The sequence below is a fragment of the Poromitra crassiceps genome (genome assembly GCF_964638095.1).
Source record: "Poromitra crassiceps genome assembly, chromosome: 4".
Lineage (NCBI taxonomy): Eukaryota > Metazoa > Chordata > Actinopteri > Beryciformes > Melamphaidae > Poromitra > Poromitra crassiceps.
In genome coordinates, this window is record NC_139626.1 from 26,882,899 (window position 1) to 26,903,824 (window position 20,926).

The following is a 20,926-nucleotide window of genomic DNA, read 5'->3' on the forward strand; positions in this document are numbered from 1 at the left end:
CGCCGATAAGAGCCTGGTGACGCGAGGTTACTCCCCTCTGAGAACCTGGCGGTGACGCGAGGTTAGCCTGCTTGCCATCACGACAGACCTCCGGATGACTTCTCGTCTTTCACACAGCGGAAGCCAGGAGAGACAGCCCAACAGCTAACAGCTCGAGGCTCGGCTGGGGGACACAGCCACTGAAGAGGTGTGTGTGTGTGTTTGTGTTTGTGTGTGTGTGTGTGTGTGTTTGTGTGTGTACGTGCGTGCGTGTACGTACGTGTGTGGCATGAAAAGAGAAGATCGGTTTTCTCACGGGCAGGCAGAGAGGAGAGCAGCGACCGGTAGAGGATTAACGACTCTCCGCTGGTTCCTATGGAGCGGCTGTGCGGAGCGGAGCTGCCCTTCTGGGTAAGTCTTATCTGTCAGTGGTCTTTTATCTCACATAACCACACGGCTCTGGCCTTTTGTACAGTGTCTGTGTGCGAACTTTCACGTTGTCTTTGGCTGTTTTTTTTTTTTTCCCAGGCAGCCATTATAACTAGATCATATTCGGTGTATAAGCTATTGTAGCATAACGTGCGGTAGCCTCTGCTCAATCAAAGCTGCCGTAATTAACTTAGCTTAGCCATTACGTGGGAGAGATGAGCAAGGTATGTCTACAAGCCTACAAGAAGGACGCACGCAACACAACATATTATGTAGGAATAGCCCACTAGTGTAATAGGAGATACAAAATACCATAAAAGTACAAAGATCCCTGTAAACTCAACTCAGAAACAATATAAGTAAATGTAAAAATATTATAGGAATACCACAGGTGATAAAAACAGCACAAAAATAGGGTACAGTCAGTGGTCCCTGGAGAATTGGGTAGACTGTAATTTAGCCCCCTCCCTCCCCGCCACTTTCTTTTGTGAAATATATGTGTTCAGGGGTTCTTGGACTTAAACTAGTTTTTAACTACTTAGTACTTACTACTTTAAACTACTTTTGCTGGCCAGTCATTATTGGTGTCTACAGGAACAACATCAGTGATTAAATTATAGACTACAACAACAATTAGGCTACAATAACCTGAAGATTACTGAATTGAGTTAATTGATACAAACAATTCAAACAAACCCATTTGAACCCAAGTAGCTGCCAAAATAATGGAAGCATTCCATGGAAGTATTCCACAAGTAATGAGGGATGCATTATATAGAAAGCAGGCCAAATTGCCCCCCTCAATGTGTGACTGTTTCTCTCTTGGCATACAGTAACAGGTTTTATTTTGAAAATCGACAGGATGTTTTATTTTATTATTCTTGTGAATTCCTGCCCAGCTCGATCTGCTCTGTGCTGCTTGATGCAACTCAAAGAGGGAAGTGAAAATACACAGGGTGCATATGTTTAGCGGAGCAGAGTGGAGAGGTGCTTCGGGGACGCGTCTGGTGGACACAGGGGACACAGGTAGACAGGCTTCGGCCGTAAAAGCCCAATTATACTCTACATTAAAGACGGAGACAGACAGAGCCTTCTGTCCGTACGCTGCGTTCATTTTGTGTGTTTTCTGTCCGTCATCTGAAAGTTACGGATAGGACACGCATGAAACGCAGCAGAACCACACACACACTCATGCATTTGACTCTCTACTGCCCACTGGTGGATGTATTGCTTAACTCATTCACCGCCAAAGACGTCTTTGACGTGTTATCAGAAATAGCCCTCCCCGCCAATGACGTGTTTGACGTGTTTTTGTTTTTATTAGTACAGCGCGTAGTTCAAAGACTTCCCCAGCCTGTGACATGTTATCAGGTCCCTAGCCTCAAAGCCAAGCCGACAACACGTTATCAAACACATACCGCAGCTGTTGTTTTGAAATGGAAGAGGAGGAGAAAACGGAGAAACGCTGCCTGTTGCATAGAGGAGAAACGCCATTGAAACACCCCTCGGCGCGCTGCGCTGGTCGCCTCTGCTGCAGGGCGAACCTGGATTGAGTTGTTCGCGGAAGTCAAACCAACATGATCGATCCGGTTCCAGCGCCTGGTCCCAAAGCCAAGCCGACCCCGTTCCTGTGTCGCAGCATTCGTCCCAGCCCGAACGAGAGGAGGAAAACGATGCAGAGGCAGAGGAGGCTAGACGCTGATCTCAGACCAGTTTGGTGTCCCTCCTATGCTAATTTGCGGGGCGATCAGTAGTGTTCCCTGGAAGAGGTGCGATCCAGCAGCAGCTGTGGACAGAACTCTCTCTCTGTGTGTGTGTGTGTGTGTGTGTGTGTGTGTGTGTGTGTCTGTGTGTCTGTGTGTCTGTCTGTCTGTCTGTCTGTCTTGTCTGTCTGTGTGTCTGTCTGCACACTCACTCACACTGAGTAAACTGTATTGTTGAATGTAAAAAAAGCACTTCATGTATATATATATATTTTTTTTGTCATTTGTGTCATAACCAGAGTTGGGGGTAACAACGCTTGTCGGTAACGAGTAGTGTAAGGCACTACTGTACCTAAGTGCAGTAATCACATTACAGTTACTAATCAAACACTTACCTCGTTACATGCGTGAGAAAATATCTCTGTTTTAATAGCAGATCCTGTGTCCCATCAGACAGGTCATTTAACTGCACAGCAGATTCAATCATGGTGCCAATATTTCAACTTTGTATTAGCATGCAGAACAGCACTATTAGTCGACACATAGCTTATCAGATAACTAACATCATGCATATAGAACAATAAATCATTTTAACCTCCAAAACACATTGACAAACAAACAATTGACACAAAAACACAGTACCCCCAGGGCATGCTGGGAACTCCGCCCACTTTCCTCGTCCACGGGTTAAATTTCCCAGAAGGCTTTGCATAACTTTTTACACTCTGTTTTCCAATTAAATCAGGCTAAAGAGTGTTAGATATAAATAATATGTATTTTAACACAACATGCAATTCTGGAATATCTGAATATTGGACAAAATTAAATTAAATTAAATGTAAACCTAAACCATAAGAGAAACCCACATGCAGCGATGGGGTCTGTAAATACCCCTTGTAAATACAATGTGTTCTAGGGAAGTGGGCGCAGTGCAGTATGTTCCGTAATAGTCTGCCAATAGTCTGCCAGCAATCTGCCAAAAAGCGCCGTCGCGGAAGGACAAGAATGTGACACTGCAAACGTTCCCCTGGACAGAAGCAGCTAGCTACGGTAGCCTACGACATAAACCTCTCAAAGCATCTGCAGTGGAAACATGCTAACACAAAGCTGGTTGCAGACCCAAGCTGAGTCGCCTGCCTCGACCCAAAGCAAGCAGCAAAAGCTTTATTTTCACCAGGTAACATCAAAATCAGAGATGGACAGGCTTGTTGCCTCCTCGTACATGGTAAATGGAAATGTTGCCAGTTTCAACAGTAGAATGAAATCGCCATTTTTCAGAAACATATTGAGCAAAATACAGATGGCAGGGAACGTACAGCCACCATCAGACAGGAAAAGTTTTGCAACCTACCTTATTACGATAGAGATTTGTGCTAATATATGGGCATATATGTAAGGATTAATGTTGTATTGTTAACTGGCAAATTACGTGACAATGCATCTCAGGCGATGTTACGGAGTAACGCAAAAATAATGTAACGAGTAGTGTAACAAATTACTTTCTCCAGGGAGTAATCAAGTAAAGTAAGGCATTACTTTTTTTGAAAGTAATGTGTAATGTGTAATATATTACTTTTTTGAGTAACGGACCCCAACTCTGGTCATAACGAATAATATTTACATGTCTGATGTCAATACAGTTCAAAATAAAAGAATTGAGAGCTAGTTCTGCCTGAGATTGTGTATTTTACAAAAATGGCCTTTTCTCCTGTTTGTCTTCTCAGAGAGACCTTTTTGGCGAAAACAGGGTGTATATAAATGGCTATAAGTAGAGTACAGAACATGCTAAAAGCTCACTTTTTTTTTCCTGGTGAACCCAGAGACGTACATCTTCATTTTGAGGTATTGCAAATCACTTTGGTGCTAATAGATAATTTACTGTGGGTCTTGAAAGATGACCAACAATTATGAAAATCTTTGGCCTGTGCTAAATATTGGCAGTCCTAAACTGGCCATTAATGAGTTAACATGATACCAACGTGAAAGACGCATGGAAGTATGTGGGCAGTGACGATTACACCGGACGCATTTATTCTCATATGAAAATGGAGTATAAATGAGCCCTAACGCAGCACTTCCTGGTGGAATCTGCCACTAGAAGTGGGTAGACACAAATCCGTCTACCCGCTTCTACCCTCCACTGACTACACCACTGGGTACAGTAGTAGGGCAAGACAGTATAAAGTCACACTATGTAGTGCAGACATATATATAATAGGAAGTCACTAACTCAATTGGATCTGCAGGCAAGCTATTAGTCCCTGTAGGAATGTTGCAGGGACAGATCATAAAATCACCATACAGAAGATGAAGTCACCGCAAATGTATTGAGTACCACAGATGTCCCTATACAGTATACAGTATACATTATAGTAATATCATAGGAGATTAAAAATACCATAAAGTAGAGGGGGTCACATTACAATAAACTGACAATTTGGTAACACCATGGGTGGCAGACAGACCACAGGTGCAGTGCTATAAATTCCCATATGAATACAGAATGAATTAAAGAAAATATAATAAAGTAACTTCCCTAACCCTAACCCTAATTGTTAACTAGCACACGGGCTACAAGTCTCTAGGAATAGACATGAAAACTACTTAGTACAGTAGGATATGGATGTGTAAAGCTAAACCGTGAGCTCCTATCACATCTTTCAGGGCTGGACACACATCTCCGCACCTAAACAATGTGCACTCTGACAAGCTCAAATATGAGTAATAGAGGTAAGGATACGCGATATTGGATCTTTTTGCCGATATCCCGATATTTTTCCAACTCTTTTGGCCGATACCGATATATTCTTTCCACCTAATTTCAGAGAAGATCAAGTCTCCCCTGTAGTGGAACGAACACATTATTGTGCCTACTTTTATCGTGATGGCCCACTGGCAGATGCATAAATGCAATGCTTTTCAAAATCCACACATTCACTGTGCAAAATAAGAAAACTACTTCAACTTAGGTTAATAGGTTATGTAAAACATGCCATGATATTTGTATTATGTAACATTTTCATTCAAACAAAACTGTAAGATTCATCCTACTTAAACCGGCTTGGATGATGCTCAATCCATGGGTTAGGGTTAGCGTCATTTGATCGGCCTGCCATATCAGCAGAAATGTTCGTTTCTACAACAGCATGAGTGAATACTGCATTCTGATTGGCTAGCAACAGTGGTAAATAGGCCAACAATCTACAGTTCGGCTCCAACCGCAGTATCACTCCGCTCCCTGATGAATGAAGAACACCTGTGCTGACTCTGCCCACTGTTAGCCTGTCAGTCTACAAATCTCTAACAAGGAAATGTCCGATTTCGTAGTAACGTTTGATTTACTGGGTGGATTGAGTTTTGAGCAGTGGTTAGATGAAGATGAAGGTGAAGCGAACAAAGAACGACATGGTGAAATTGGGGAGAGAGAACTGGCTGAGCTTGAGTTGTCACGGAGTGAACCTGGGACTGTCAATGGAACTATATTCTGTGGCGGAAGGATAAATGTATTCTGAAACCAGTAATGATTGTAAATAAATGAATTGAATGTTACAATTGTGTATTTTTTATATTATGTGGTAGCTATTGTAGAAAAGAAATTTACCACTCGAGGAAGGGGGTTGTGGCCACATTTACCACTGGTACAGGGTTGTGGCTCGGGCCGATGTCGATATTCTATTCTAAAGCCTTTATTGGCCGATATAGCGATGATGTGGCCATCTCATGGTGTATCCCTAAATAGAAGCAGTAGAGGGCGTCTGCCAGGAGGTGCGGTCTATGGTACACACACACTATCAAGCATCCAGCTTGTTTACAGTTGTGTATAGTTGATGGAAAGCATAGTTAGATAGTTGGGTACAAATGTGCTGTGAATAGGTTTTCACTGACGAGGCAAACTGTGGTGTTGTTGCCTAAGTCTGGAATCATTTATTCTTTCCAGATTTGGATGCTGTGGGGTGTAAAATGCTGCTCGGGACTTTCCCTGTGAACGGAAAATGAAAGTGAGGAAGTAATCAAAATCTGACTCGCCATTAAGAGAGACGTTTGGTGGATAGTAAGAAGTGTAATTTTAGTTCCCTGTGTGCCACTATAGTTACTCTGCATGAGTCAAGGGGCCCTATCCTCGCAAAAGCGGTAATTTAGCTCTTGTGCTCGTTTAACGCTGCGTGCAATGCAAATTGGGGGCGTGCACAAGCGCATGCCTGTTATAATTGTACTGGACATCGGCGTGCCACATGCCAAACCAGGCGTTTCAGCGCTAAAATGTGGGGATAGATGGCATTATCCTATTGCGCTAAGAGCTTTTAAAAGCACCTCTTACGCGCCAAATACCCCGCTGCGCTTGAGCGCACCATAATCTCCGTGCAGCGCAGCGCAGAGTAAAATTCCTTTTGGATATGTCATTACGCACAGCCTTGCCACACCAGGACATAAAATTCTGCTGCTAAAATTGGGTATTAGCAGATAATTCAGTGAGGCAATCAACTATAACTCACTGAGAAACTTTTATCACATCGCAAAGAGGGAAATTAATTGAGAAAACATGTTGGACAATGGACTGTACAACATCCGCAAAATCCGTCCGTTTCTCACGAGGGAAGCGACACAACTCCTGGTCCAGGCACTTGTCATCCCCCGCCTGGACTACTGCAATGTTCTGGCTGGGCTACCTGCTGCAGCCATCCGACCGCTTCAGCTCATTCAGAACGCTGCAGCCTGTTTGGTGTTCAACCAACCCAAATTCTCTCATGTCACTCACCTCTTCCGTGACCTTCACTGGCTTCCCATCTTGGCTCGCTTCAAATTCAAGACGCTGGTACTGGCCTACAGGGCAAGATATAGATGAAACACATCTAAATGTTTGCTTGTACACAGTGTCTTTTTAAAGACTTTATTTGGACATGATTCCCAGTTCCCACAGTGGAGTATCTATCTATTCTGTGTGAACTGAGAGATGCTACACCAGCAGAAGGTCAGGAAATGAGAGTTGCGAAACATCCTCGACTTTGTGAGAAGACCTGCTGTCAAAGAGACCATGTGGCCACGAGCAATAAAAAGTCTTCATCTTTATTATCACATACATATAAAATATACATGGCATAGCATAGGATTATCTATCCAGTTAAACCAGTCCAGCCAAAGCAGACAGATGAGAGAGAAAAGTAAATAATTATGTGGGGGGGGGGGCACATAACCTTTTGAACCTTTTGTTAAGCTCCTCCCTTCTTCTCCGTACGGAGACTGTACGCTCTGCACGGCCCCAGGCACTTCCTCTATTTAAACAAAAAGTTTGATTGTTTCCCCACCATCAGATTCCCTCTAAATCATAGCCTTACATCCACATTCTGAAGGAGGCCTGCATCAAATCTCATTTGTTGGGATCTGAAACCATTTCCTGAACAAGATTGTATTTTGAATAGAAAGAGCTGTCTTGAATAACATCAACCCAGGGCAACTGCATGCGTGGTCTGCAGCTGCCAGGTCCAGATGAACAGGCAAACATGGCCAGCAGCACTTCCTGTCTTCCTGCAGTCTTTACTGTCGTTGGTCTCCCATTGATACCACTTGACAGCTCTCTGCCTAACAGAGCCCAGATGGAGAGCTCAGCTTGCTCAATTTTATTTTCTCAGCGCCTCAAATACGTGCTAACAAACCCATAGAGACGACCGCATCGCTCCCACCACCCCACCCGGGCCGTACCACCTCCAGAAGTGTGTTCATTAAGTTTGACTGACTTTCACTGACACTCCAACTCAACACTGCCATTTTCACCAATTCCTTTTCCTTGTTGCTTTGTGCCCGAGTTGATTTACTAGGAAGAGAAAGTAGGGCACAGGGCAGAGGAGTGTTCGCCTGCTTCAAAACATCCTGATTCGTGATGTCACATCCTGTTTCGCTCTACGTATCAGTTTGGACTCCAAGCAACCCTAACCCACAAAAGTACGAAGCCCTGCTTTCTTTTCAGAGCAGGAAGTCAAAGAGGATTCGCCGGACATTTTCTGTGATTACAGCAGCAGGCGGGGCACGTAATCACGATGCATTTCATGCATCAACGTTGTACACTCGTCGTTTCCAAATAGGAGTAAAATAAGGAGTGGTAGATAGTTACAGAATGAAGAGGTTTGATAAAGTAGCTGACAAAAAATATGAAACAAAATCTGTGATGGTTCATTTTGATCTGGAGTATTTGCCTTGGACCGTGTTTCTTTACCCAGTAAGACAGTATTTTCCCAAGCCGTTGCAGACAGTGTAGTTGTTGGAAGTTTGGTTGTAGAAATGAGAGTGTCACGTGGTAAATGTGGGGAAAAAGAATGTGTGAAAGAACCAGAGTGTCTTCTTTGTAGTATTTAAAGACCATGAAGCATGCAGCATGGGAGGAGAACTGCCCGAAGAGACAAAAGCGAGGCAGAGATCATCAGGGTGAGGTCTAAGTAAGAAGAGATCTCAACGTGAGGACGTGAGATGAGAAACCAAAGTGGACAAATCAGTCAGGAATAAATATGAATTTTGTTTTTGTAGAGATCAGGTGACATTTTTGTCCTTTTTTGTTATAGTAATTAATTGTACTGCTGGAGTGGAAAAGAAGTCTGAAAAAATTGACATAATTGTGGATGCAGCAAAGAGATTTGTGGGTGTTGTGGGGGGTTTGTGGAGATGATGTACAGAAGAGAGAAGCTTTTAGGCTCAATCAGGCTGATGACGGCGGCTAATTATTATTCTTTCATTCGAAAGATGCCAGCCTGCTACGTTAAGTGTGTGTGCGTGTGTGTGTGTGTGTATGTGTGTGTGTGTGTCTATGTGTGTGTGTATGTGTGTGTGTGTATGTGTGTGTGTGTTCACAATCACAAGTCAAACCAACTCCCCCTCAGTGTTCTCATCCATTCACATTTTGCCAAGTGAAAAGGGGGGGGGGGACTTTGGAGTCGTCTTTCAGACATAGAAATGCAACTGATAGAATGTGCACTGCATGTAGCGCGATACTAACGATCTGTCTGGAAAAGCAGATTGTGGAGCCATTCTAATCGTTAATGGTCTAATATCGTCATATCGCCCACCCCTACCCTGGAGTACTTTATGTCAAGAGAGAACATTGACTTCATGAAGTCATACAATAAAGTCAAGTGGACTGCCTGCCTACAGCTTTGACTAACTCTTATTTGTCTAACCTCAGTCAAAGAAATGTTCACGTGTTTTCTTACCATAGAGACAGTCGGCATGTGTGGGAACGCCCACAAAATGTTAGACGGCTGGCGCGCGAGTGGGGTAAAACCGCCCATATATCTCAATGGCCTGACTCACCAAAGGTCTGTGCTGCAGCTCTAAACTACAGGTTTGGGGATTCTAGTGCAGAACACAAGACGTCTATTCAGATGTGCGTTTACTGCGGTGGTTAAATCCCAGATCGTGTCTGCCTGGGCTGGGCTATCAGCTAAATTCTAACTTTGCTGAATGGATAGAAGGGGGGATTTACCCCACCCTGACCACGCCCCCAGCCAGGCTGAGCCAGCTAACCCAGCGTCTATGACGAGACATCGCCTCAACCTATTCATGAGTTTCCTGGTGAGACCGTGGGCGCTTCCATGACACCCTCCCTCCCTGTTTCCAGCTGCCGGTTGCCTGTTTCCGCCCAGGACCGTTCATAGCGAAAGAGACTGAAAATAATCATAATAATTGTTGTGACTTTGTACCTACCTATGTCTTGTAATGGAGCCCCCCAGCACAATAATTTCACACGTGCATAATTGTACAACGGAGTGACAATATCTTGAATCTTGAAAGAGAGAGACCGCTAAAGCTATGTTCATGACCAAATAATAAGAGTTCCGGTTTGGACGTTTAGCCTTCAAAACAAAAGCTGCCACTATGCAACCACACCACATACTATTTTTTAGCAATTTCGGCTAAAATAAGCCCATAGCCTACAGTACGAGTGAATTGACCTTCACCTCGCTTTTGTAAAATATCGCCACTATGCAACACACAACGTACTATTTTTAGCCATTTTGGATAAAATAAGCCAAACGTTCCCACTCTTTGACAGCGGCGCGCACGTCCTTGCTAGTGAATTTTTTTTAAACAGGAAGTCGACAAATGGCAACCACTGAGAATCATGGGAAACGTAAGTCCAGGAATAAGGTGAATAGATTGACATGAAACTTGAGTGCTTCATCATAACTCGCAAACTCGGGTAGCAAAATGTCCTCTCTGAGCTTCCTTACTCATCCAACTTTGGAGGGCGTTGATGTGAGATTACAAAGTAGGAAGGTTTTTCCTGTATATGAAATCATCAGCACAGCACTACCACACATGAGAGACACACTTTGTTTTTCTCCAGCTTTGAAATGTTAATATCTCAGAGATGAATGGACTGACACTTGAAATGTTGTGCACATAATACAACAATTGTTGATTGCCTTTTGAATAGCAACACTTGGCTGCTTTGATCTCAGTCTGACTTATATCGTCATTTGTTGATCCTTGTCCTGGCAATGATTATGTGTACAAACGGATGTATCACTGACACTGTATTACCATCAGATCCCTATGGTTCTGAACCATCCTTGTTGATAACTAGGTGCTATGCAACAATCCCTCTGAGTGATGAGACTCAGGGAGAAAATTGCATGGCCTCCCTCACCAGCGTCTGGTTCATCTCATCAAAGCGGTTTAGCCTTTGGGTCACATTCCCTTTGACTTCATTGAAAGGTTTTTGCTTGGTTGATTGGCATAATGCTGGCTTATCTTTAAGGGCCTGGCTCTTTTCTTCTCACCTTTCTTGAAGTTCCAGGTCGTGTAGGGACACAGCTTTGTAAGTCTTGTCAAACTGGATAGAAACTGTAGTGATTCTGCATTTACTAAAGCCTGGAATGTTTGTTTGTTTGTTTGCTTGCTTGCTTGATTTTTACTGATAACAGTCAGGAAAAGTGCCAAAGAGCTTAAATTAGGCATGGGTCGATTACCGGTTCGGTTCGGTGTACGAGCCCAAACCGGTTTGATCACGTGCAAACCGAAAAAACATAAAAAAAAAAAATTCTTTTTTTTTTTTTTTTTTTTTTTTTTTGCCAGTCCATTCTGATTGCACTATTGTTCGTATTAGCCTCTTCTCAAGTTGCACTAGTATGCAAAAGTCTTATTTTGTTTATTATGTTGATGTTTGAAGAAAAGTTAAGCTGAATAGTTATGAGAAATAAATACAGGGTGTGTTTGTTACACAGGTGTCCTGCTTCTTTTTATTCAGTATCATTGCTGGTTGACAATACCAGCTTAGAGGTGTATTATCGCTATCAGGTGGACTGAAGTTGCACTACAGACAGTTATGGGCCACACTCGGGAGCCCTGCTTAAAAAAAAAAAAAAAAAAATATTACAAAAAAAATCGGTATACCGGTTCGATCCGGTTTAGACGGCAATATCGAACCGGTTTTAAAATTTTCAAACCGACCCAGCCCTAATTGATATCTGTTGGCTGGTTTGTTGACATTGACAATAAGCAATATTTTGGCTTCTAAAATAAAGAGTACCGTATACTGACGACAAGATGATCTTGTCTAGGCAATGATTATGTTGCCTCCGTGACGTGCATTAAATTCGTATAACGCAAACACTAGGAGTTGATTATCCCACTTATACCATGGCCATTTGCTAACAATATAAAATAAAAGCATTTGTGAATTTTTGGTGCAAGTTTAGCAAAATCTTAAAGTTTTTCCCAAGCCATAACTCTGTTTACCTAGCAACCCTTTGGAAACCGACTAATACCTGGAACAAGCGTTAGCATCCTCTCAGCTTCTCATGCAATGGAAACGTTGTTTGCTGTTCCAGTAATTAGGACGAACCTTGGATACGAGCCGGTATGGTGCAAAAAAGCTAGTCCACTCAGCTCAGAGAAGCTGAGGTAGCGAGTTGAACAAACGTTTACTGTGCTGTTTGATTAAACAGCTGTGCAGGGTGGGGAGTGGATGCATTTACAACATGTGATTAGACTTGAGCCAGACTAGGTGTGCATTATACGGTTAATGCACACCTGCCGGCCAATCAGAAACAAGTATTCACCCAGACCATAGTATAATTTACAATAACACATTTTGTGCCTGAGATACTGTGAAAGTTTATCATACCGTCAGAGTCTCATACCGGCCCATGCCTACATTATCATTTGTGTAGGTAAATACATTGCACATTCATAAAACAAAAAATATATAGATTTCTCAGTGGTATCGTGATACTTTGGCTGGTATAGTATTGCAGGGTAAAATCTTGGTATCGTGACAACACTAATATATGGATATACCGGTATGTATATGTGACACAAAAATGAGCTTTATTATTTTGGCCGGTCAAAAATATGGTTGGCGAGTGGATTTTTTCCATCTACCGGCCACTTGGCCGGTGAGTGTAAAAGTTAATTTCGGGCCCTGCTTCCTGGTGGAATCTGCCGGTAGAAGTGGGTAGATGCAAAGCCAGCTGAAAAATAAGTGGGTATACGCCGTCTACCCACGTCTATCCTGCACTACACCACTGCACAGTGCGCACACACTACCCTGCACTACACCACTGCGCACAGTGCGCACACACCAATAGTCCATGCAAGCTACTCCACACATATGAAAAACGAGTCTTCACTTCACCTCCATACCACCTCCACACACTTCAACATACTTTGCTGTATGCACAGAGCAGACACTCTGGCTGCAGGGTGTGGAGATGTATGCACAGAGCAGACACTCTGGCTGCAGGGCGTGGAGATGTATGCACAGAGCAGACACTATGGCTGCAGGGTGTGGAGATGTATGCACAGAGCAGACACTCTGGCTGCAGGGTGTGGAGATGTATGCACAGAGCAGACACCCTGGCTGCAGGGTGTGGAGATGTATGCACAGAGCAGACACTCTGGCTGCAGGGTGTGGAGATGTATGCACAGAGCAGACACTCTGGCTGCAGGGTGTGGAGATGTATGCACAGAGCAGACACTATGGCTGCAGGGTGTGGAGATGTATGCACAGAGCAGACATTCTGGCTGCAGGGTGTGGAGATGTATGCACAGAGCATGCAGACACTCTGGCTGCAGGGTGTGGAGATGTATGCACAGAGCAGACACTCTGGCTGCAGGGTGTGGAGATGTATGCACAGAGCAGACACTCTGGATGCAGGGTGTGGAGATGTATGCACAGAGCAGACACTGGCTGCAGGGTGTGGAGATGTATGCACAGAGCAGACACTCTGGCTGCAGGGTGTGGAGATGTATGCACAGAGCAGACACTCTGGCTGCAGGGTGTGGAGATGTATGCACAGAGCAGACACTCTGACTGCAGGGTGTGGAGATGTACAGTATGCAGCGAGGCCAGAAGCAGGCAGCTGTGTTTATCTTGGGTCTATCTGTGGGTGGGCCTGTTTGTCCAAGGGAGCATGTTGTTAAACCACTGTGTCAGAGCCACATCGCACTAGCATTCATGTTTAGTTTATCTCTCCAATCGTATTGTCGTCATGCAATATCGTGGAGAAGTTAGTAACACAGGAGTTGATGGCGCCGGAGTCATTATCAACACAATATCGCATACGTAGCTTCTCTTTCTGATCAACTTCCCCCTGGTGTGATGATCTCCTAGCAATGCAATGCATCAAAGAGAGTCAAGGTGCATAAGCCAAAGCCAATGCAGAAATGCATTGGTGCCGCACTGCTCTGTGTCCCTTCACTCTGTCTCTTTGGCTCAGTTTGAATCGGGCTAGCTAGAACACCCATGAGCAAGGCAGCAAAGGCACCGCAATCTCAGGCATGGGTGTGTTTATTTATTTTTTATTTCATTTATTTATGTATTGTTTTTATGTAGGGGGGATGGGGAGGGGGGATGTACTATGAAGTGATTTCCTTCTCTATCAAGATGAAACATATTCTTACATTCTCCAACATAGCAGCTACAGCTACTTGATGGAAGTCATTTCTCGTGCTGGATCATTAAACTGGGGGTGTGAGATACCTTGCTTTGAGGGAATTGTACAGAGAAAGTATCTGCCTTAGATGTTTACAATATGATTGTAAATTAATGTATTGGTGGCTTTTCCCTTTCTCAGAGGTACTATCTAAACCCCATGTTATGTTTCCTCCTTCATTTCTTCCCAACTAGCTATTAGCTTCAGTACCAACTAGCTAATATCTTCAGTACCAACTAGCTAATAGCTTCAGTACCAACTAGCTAATATCTTCAGTACCAACTAGCTAATAGCTTCAGTACCAACTAGCTAATAGCTTCAGTACCAACTAGCTAATATCTTCAGTACCAACTAGCTTATAGCTTCACTACCAAATAGCTAATATCTTCAGTACCAACTAGCTAATAGCTTCAGTACCAACTAGCTAATATCTTCAGTACCAACTAGCTAATATCTTCAGTACTAACTAGCTAATAGCTTCAGTACCAACTAGCTAATAGCTTCAGTTGAATCATCACTTTTTCATGGCAGTCTTCAAAGTCAGTCCCACTGTATTGCTGCTGCAGCCTTTGAAAATAACCTCTGTCTGGCTCTTATTGTATTTATTTTCCTCACACTTACATGAGCTCCCTTCCACGATTCATAAATCATCACAGGGTCACAGGAATGCTGCTGCGGCTCTGACCTATGACACTCTTAATGAATGGTTGTGTAGGAATTTGACCACCTTACTTTGCTCTGGGTTTGGACATTCGCCAATTTCCCAAAACGTAAATGTCAAAGAATTGAAGATCCCCATGGATAAGACAGCACTTTCCTCTTGGGGAAATTCAGGTGCCATGGCAGAAATTGGCGAAACACTAACAGTGCCATGGAAATGAATGAATCAGAAGAAAACGTAGATTGAGTTTTGCGCATGGCTTCAATAAATGCATTCCACCCCATAATATTTTCTACTTTAGCGTCATGCATACGGGCCATCTGCATGACAGCCAGGTCCACAGCTGAACATGTTCAAAAGGCAGAGTATGAGGAGCCTTCCATCTCTGAGGCAGTAAGGCCCAACAACAGCCAACGCCTCTGCCTCAAGGATACATGCAACCCAATACAATATTCAACAACAAAATGACAGGAGAACGAGGAACAGCGGCTCCCATGGATAGAGTTTCTAGCAAAATAGGGATGTTCTGGTGTAATAGGGAGTTATGGCTAACTTTTTGAAAGTCTTTATACAGCTCTGGGTTGAGAAGCATCTGGTATGAAGTCATGGAGTTTATGTGTGAAGTAGAGATGGGGGTTTGGCATGTGTGAGATGTTTTGGACAGAATCATCAGTAATGTGGATATAAGGACTAAGTGGGTAAAGGCATAGAATATCTAGAACAGTCTGGTAAGTTCAGAAAATTACATCACTTTACTGTAATGCAGCCTTTAAGACCAGGAAAAGACAACACTTACGGCATATCACGATATGACCATATCCAAGATGATAGTCTCATATCACGAGTCACGACATCGATATACAGTATTACTCAGCCCTATGTGGTGCATGAGAGAGCCGAGTATGCTCCTGCACAGCACGCTCATGCACTGTCCACCGTCTCGTCTTCCCCCGCAGGTAGCCAATCTGACGCTGCACACAGACCAGCCTGACCTCCCCGAGTGCTTTCAGCTGACTGTCCTGTCATGGCTGCCATGCATCTACCTGTGGGCCATCTGCCCCATCTACCTCTTCTACCTCCAGAGGAACAACAAAGGCTACATCATGATGTCCATCATCAACCGATTCAAAACGGTGAGAGGGGAGAGCGTCCTTGCTCCTCCACCCCCAAAAAAAGAAAAAAGAAAGAAAAATGTTGGCTAAATGCATGTGTTTATGAATTATTCATGAATGCTGAGAAGTGGACTGGCTAAAAGGCGCTGTGAGTCTCCCACATTGCAGTGTTTAGATGGAATACCATCCAGCCATGCATTCCACCACTCCAGCAGGCAAAAAAGCTGACACTGCTCATCATACTGTATTCCAATAGAGAGCCAAAGTCAAGGCCGGTTTAGGCATATGCACCACAGCAGTTCGTCCACCATTCTTTTTTCCATCTACGTTTCGTAGAATGCTTGTAAAAACAGTTTGACTTGGTCAAACCAAGCGATTCAGATATATTTGGAATTACGAGAGACCAGAGAACATTTCACTCGGCCCAAAACTTAAAAAACTAAACGTCACTTTTTTATGCGGTGCAGCCGCTTCTATAAGTGACTTTGTGTGTTTGTGGGGAGATGTGTGTGGGGACGACGTGTGCACCGAGATTTGTGTGCATGGAGATTTGGGGAGACTGGATCCAGGCGACAAGGAAGGGGTTTGGCCCCGCCCCCACCTCCCCGGTCTGCACAGACAGCTGAGGCACAGGCGTAGAGAGAGAGAGAGAGAGAGAGAGAGAGAGAGAGAGAGAGAGAGAGAGAGAGAGAGAGTAATGTCTCGTCTCGAGGACGATAGCATTTCAAAGTCTGTAATGCACGCACGCACACATGCACAGCACATTCACGCACACGTGCACAGTTTAAGATCTGGTAGGTCTGGAAATTAATGGCAAATTAATTTCCTCATTGGCGAGACTTTGGCACGCTATGGAGAGAGTGGCTCGAAACACGCACAAGCCGGTAATGCACGCACGCACACACACATGCACACACACACATTCACACATGCACAGTTTTAAGAAACCTCTGTAAATTAATGGCAAATTAATTTCCTTATTCGCAAAACATCGGCAAGCTATGGAGAGACCGCCTCAAAACACACGCACACACAGTGTCAGAGAGAGGGGAGAGGAGAGGGAGAGGGAGAGGGAGGTGGAGGAGAAGGGTGGGACCTGCACACACCTGCACCGCTCACTTCAACACCTGGGTGTGATTTTTTTAATCCGCTTTTTTGTTAAACGTTTTGGTGTGAGTGAATTGTTCTAGGGTCTCTTGTGATTCTCATATAGCTGAATCACTTGATTTGACCAAGTACAACTCTTTTTATAAGCATTTTACCAACTGTAGATGGAAAAAAAGAATGGCGAATGAATGGCTCTGGTGCCTAAACTCTGGTGCCTAAACTCTGGTGCCTAAACTCTGGTTCCTAAACTTTGGTGCCTAAAGCGGAAGTGGGGGCTTAACTTTGGCTCTCTATTCCTTTCCTCCACATCTCTTTACACACTTTCTTTCTTTTTTCTATCCTTTTCACCGTTTCTCCCCACTCAGGTGTTTGGCTTGCTGTTGTGGATTGTGTGTTGGACAGATCTCTTCTACACATTCCACGAGTTACGGCAGGGCGACACGCAGCCACCCATCTACTTTGTCACCCCGCTGGTGCTCGGCATGACCATGGTGAGCACACTGTAAACAAAGGATGTGTCCGTATAAACACAGTCAGTCACACGAGTCAAGCCAAGTCAAGTTTATTTGTATAGCCCTAATTCACAAGCATGTTTCAGAGGACTTCACAAAGAATATGTATAGCTAAATCTAGCTGACACAACAGTAACAATTACAGTAGTAATAATAACAAGATTGAGCAATCATATGATAAAGGAAGGCAGAGAGAAAGGGAGAAAAGGGGGATGGAATGTGGGGGAGGAGAGAACAGGGAACAGATCGGGTGGGAGCGGAGAGCAGGGAAAGGGAGGAGGTGGGGAGGGAATGGGAAATGTGGGAGAGGAGAGAGCGGGGAGGGGGTGGGGAAGGAGCAGGGGAAGGGGGAAAGAGGAGAGAGCAGGAAAAGGGAGGAGGGAGCGCAAGGGAGGGAGAGCGGGGGGGTGTGGGGGAGGAGAGAGCAGGGAAAGGGAGGAGGTGGGGAGGGAAAGGGGGGATGTGGGGGAGGAGAGAGCAGGGAAAGGGAGGAGGTGGGGAGCAGGGAATGTGGGGGAGGAAAGGGCAGGGAAAGGGAGGAGGTGGGGAAGGAGCAGGAGGAGGAGAAGAGTAGAACAGATAGAATATACTGTGGCTGGGCGATATGGTCATGAATAGTCATAGGCGACAGTAACATTTAGCAGTCAGATTATGTATTTTACTTATCAGGCGAAAAGAGCCAATGAATAAGCAAGAAATGAATTGACATTTATCGTCCAGCCCCAGGTAGCAGCGGCACACTGGAACTAGCAGCAGAGCGGCCAGGCCAAATGAGCAGCAGTTCAAACAATCTGACTACTCTAGCCATTAACCGGAACTAACTAGAACACAGGGAATCTAGCTAATCTACAGCCTAGTCTACTACTACTACTACTCTAGTCTAATCTTAGCCTGAACACTATAACAGCCTTCTCGTCACTTCCTGAACAGGAGCCACTCCTAGATTTTCCAGAGATGTGCAGATAAAAAAAGCACTAGGCTTAAAATAGTAGAGATAATACTCCAGTGGTTGATGAACAATATAGACTTTGTACCATTTGTTTGGCATCACTGAACAAAAATGGTTGATTTTATGTTTTTCTTAACTACTAGAGGGAATTACTGTGTATGTGATCTACTCTGTGCACTCTGTGTCTGTGTATGATCTACTGTCTGCGTGTGTGTGTGATCTACTCTGTGTACTCTGTGTCTGTGTATGATCTACTGTATGTGTGTGTGATCTACTCTGTGTACTCTGTGTCTGTGTATGATCTACTGTCTGTGTGTGTGTGATCTACTCTGTGTACTCTGTGTCTGTGTATGATCTACTGTCTGTGTGATCTACTCTGTGTACTCTGTGTCTGTGTATGATCTACTGTCTGTGTGATCTACTCTGTGTACTCTGTGTCTGTGTATGATCTACTGTCTGTGTATGTGATCTACTCTGTGTACTCTGTGTCTGTGTATGATCTACTGTCTGTGTGATCTACTCTGTGTACTCTGTGGGCCCTATTCTCCCACAGGCCTTCGGCACTAAAACGGGCCTTAACCGCAAAAAAACGTGCCTTGCGCCTGTTTTGGGACGATATCAATATGGCTTTACGCTGCCAAATGCGCTTTAGGCCGAATGGGCGTGGCGCAGTCCCAGAATGGGCCAAAGTGGGCGTGTCGGCCTTAAATCTCGGCGTACTGATATCTTGGCACCTGCCTTAAATTTAGCGCTTTGCGCCTTTGAAAACCAGGCCTATTCACTGCGCCAGTGCACTTGTGCCTCTCCCCTGTCACCCTTCTCTGTCTCTCTCTGAAACCAGGCCTATTCAGTGCGCCAGTGCTCTTCTGCCTCTGAGTCACCCTTCTCTCTCTCTCTCTGACTCCCTCGCTCAAACAGACACAACACATAGCAGCACCCAGCTTCCCATAGGAAATAGCAGTTGTAAGTTTACTGCCTGTGAATGTCCACTCCCAGCATGCAATTGGGTCCTCCATTTCGCTACTAAATAGCAACTAAATGAGCCGAAATAGATATAAAAGGTAGATCTAAAATAATGTGTAATGGTAAGACAACCTGCAATTGTCGAACATTTCAATATTGGACCAAATAAAACATGAAATGAAACACCACCCTATGTGAAACATATATGTCCTCTTGAGCCTATATATACCCTGTGTGGATTTAACGTGATTTAGGTAAGTGACAGCGGAACGCGCTTTGGAAGCTTCTACTGTCATCTGCTATACTGTGATGTGCGCTCCAATAACTTCGCCCTACTCCACATTTAGTTTTACAATAAAAACACATTTATGCAATGACTTTACATAATGGGTATATTTATGTGCATCATTCTACCTGCAGCAGGGGAGAGAAAACGATATCTTTCTGGACAAACTTTCACCAATCTAATAGGCTATATTTTTCTAGCTGATGCGTTTAGTACATTATTTTCACTTTGATCTTGCTATAGTGTAGCGTATTTACATGCTTGCAGTATTGAAACTGCAGTTAGATTGGTTTGAGAAGCATAATAATATGGAATAATAGCCTATAATGCAGACAGACAGGCTGGATGAAGGGAGGGGGGGGGGGCAGAGCGTTTGGCTTTCGTCTGGTTTTGCGGGATCACTGGAATTGGAGCTAAAAAGGCAAGCGTGCGATTCGTTTATTGCACTTATCCAATGAGCATGACGGTGCATAATTTTACGCCTAAAAGGCGTGGTTGTAATGCTTTGGGCTGCATCTAGCGCCAGCATGACGATATCAAGTGCGCCTTTCCACGCCCACTGCTTTGATCTGCGCCTGCCGCTCGGCCTAGAAACTGCGCCGATGCAACGATAGGGGCCACTGTCTGTGTATGATCTACTGTCTGTGTATGTGATCTACTCTGTGTACTCTGTGTCTGTGTATGATCTACTGTCTGTGTGTGTGTGATCTACTCTGTGTACTCTGTGTCTGTGTATGATCTACTGTATGTGTGTGTGATCTACTCTGTGTACTCTGTGTCTGTGTATGATGATCTACTGTCTGTGTGTGTGATCTACTCTGTGTACTCTGTGTCTGTGTATGATCTACTGTCTGTGTGTGTGATCTACTCTGTGTACTCTGCATTTGTGTATGATCTACTCTGTGTACTCTGTGTCTGTGTGTGTGATCTACTCTGTGTACTCTGTGTCTGTGTATGATCTACTCTGTGTACTCTGTGTCTGTGTATGATCTACTCTGTGTACTCTGTGTCTGTGTATGCAGGAAAAAGGACAGAAACAAATTGCTTTCCTTGAATTCAAAACTTCTACATGGTACATTAGTCGGGAAATTCACTATTAGCAGTAACATTATTTTATCCTCGTCTCATTCTTTCATTGGCACTATAATTAACTGATACTTTTAACCAATGCTGTCCACCTTTAACCAATGCTGTCCACTGTGAGAGAAGAAACAATTGAAACTAAAGTTCACTTCAAGACAGTTCAGAAACATAGAGGTGCTTATGCTTTCTCCATCATTTCTGTTACTTCAAAAAAAAAC

The 20,926-nt window shown here is 44.1% G+C and overlaps 1 protein-coding gene across 2 annotated transcripts in view; it reads left to right on the top strand.

Annotated features, from left to right (window-relative positions):
* Positions 1-128: 128 nt before the first annotated feature.
* abcc3 (ATP-binding cassette, sub-family C (CFTR/MRP), member 3) overlaps positions 129-20,926 on the top strand; it is a 77,734-nt gene continuing 56,936 nt past the window's right edge. The window contains exons 1-3 of one of the 2 annotated variants that reach the window (XM_083635401.1): positions 129-390; positions 15,653-15,829; positions 17,281-17,406. In XM_083635401.1, coding sequence (XP_083491527.1) covers positions 355-390; positions 15,653-15,829; positions 17,281-17,406 — 339 coding nt within the window. In that variant the 5' untranslated portion in view covers positions 129-354. The remainder of the gene's footprint in view (positions 391-15,652; positions 15,830-17,280; positions 17,407-20,926) is intronic. The other variant, XM_083635402.1, reaches the window with a different exon arrangement.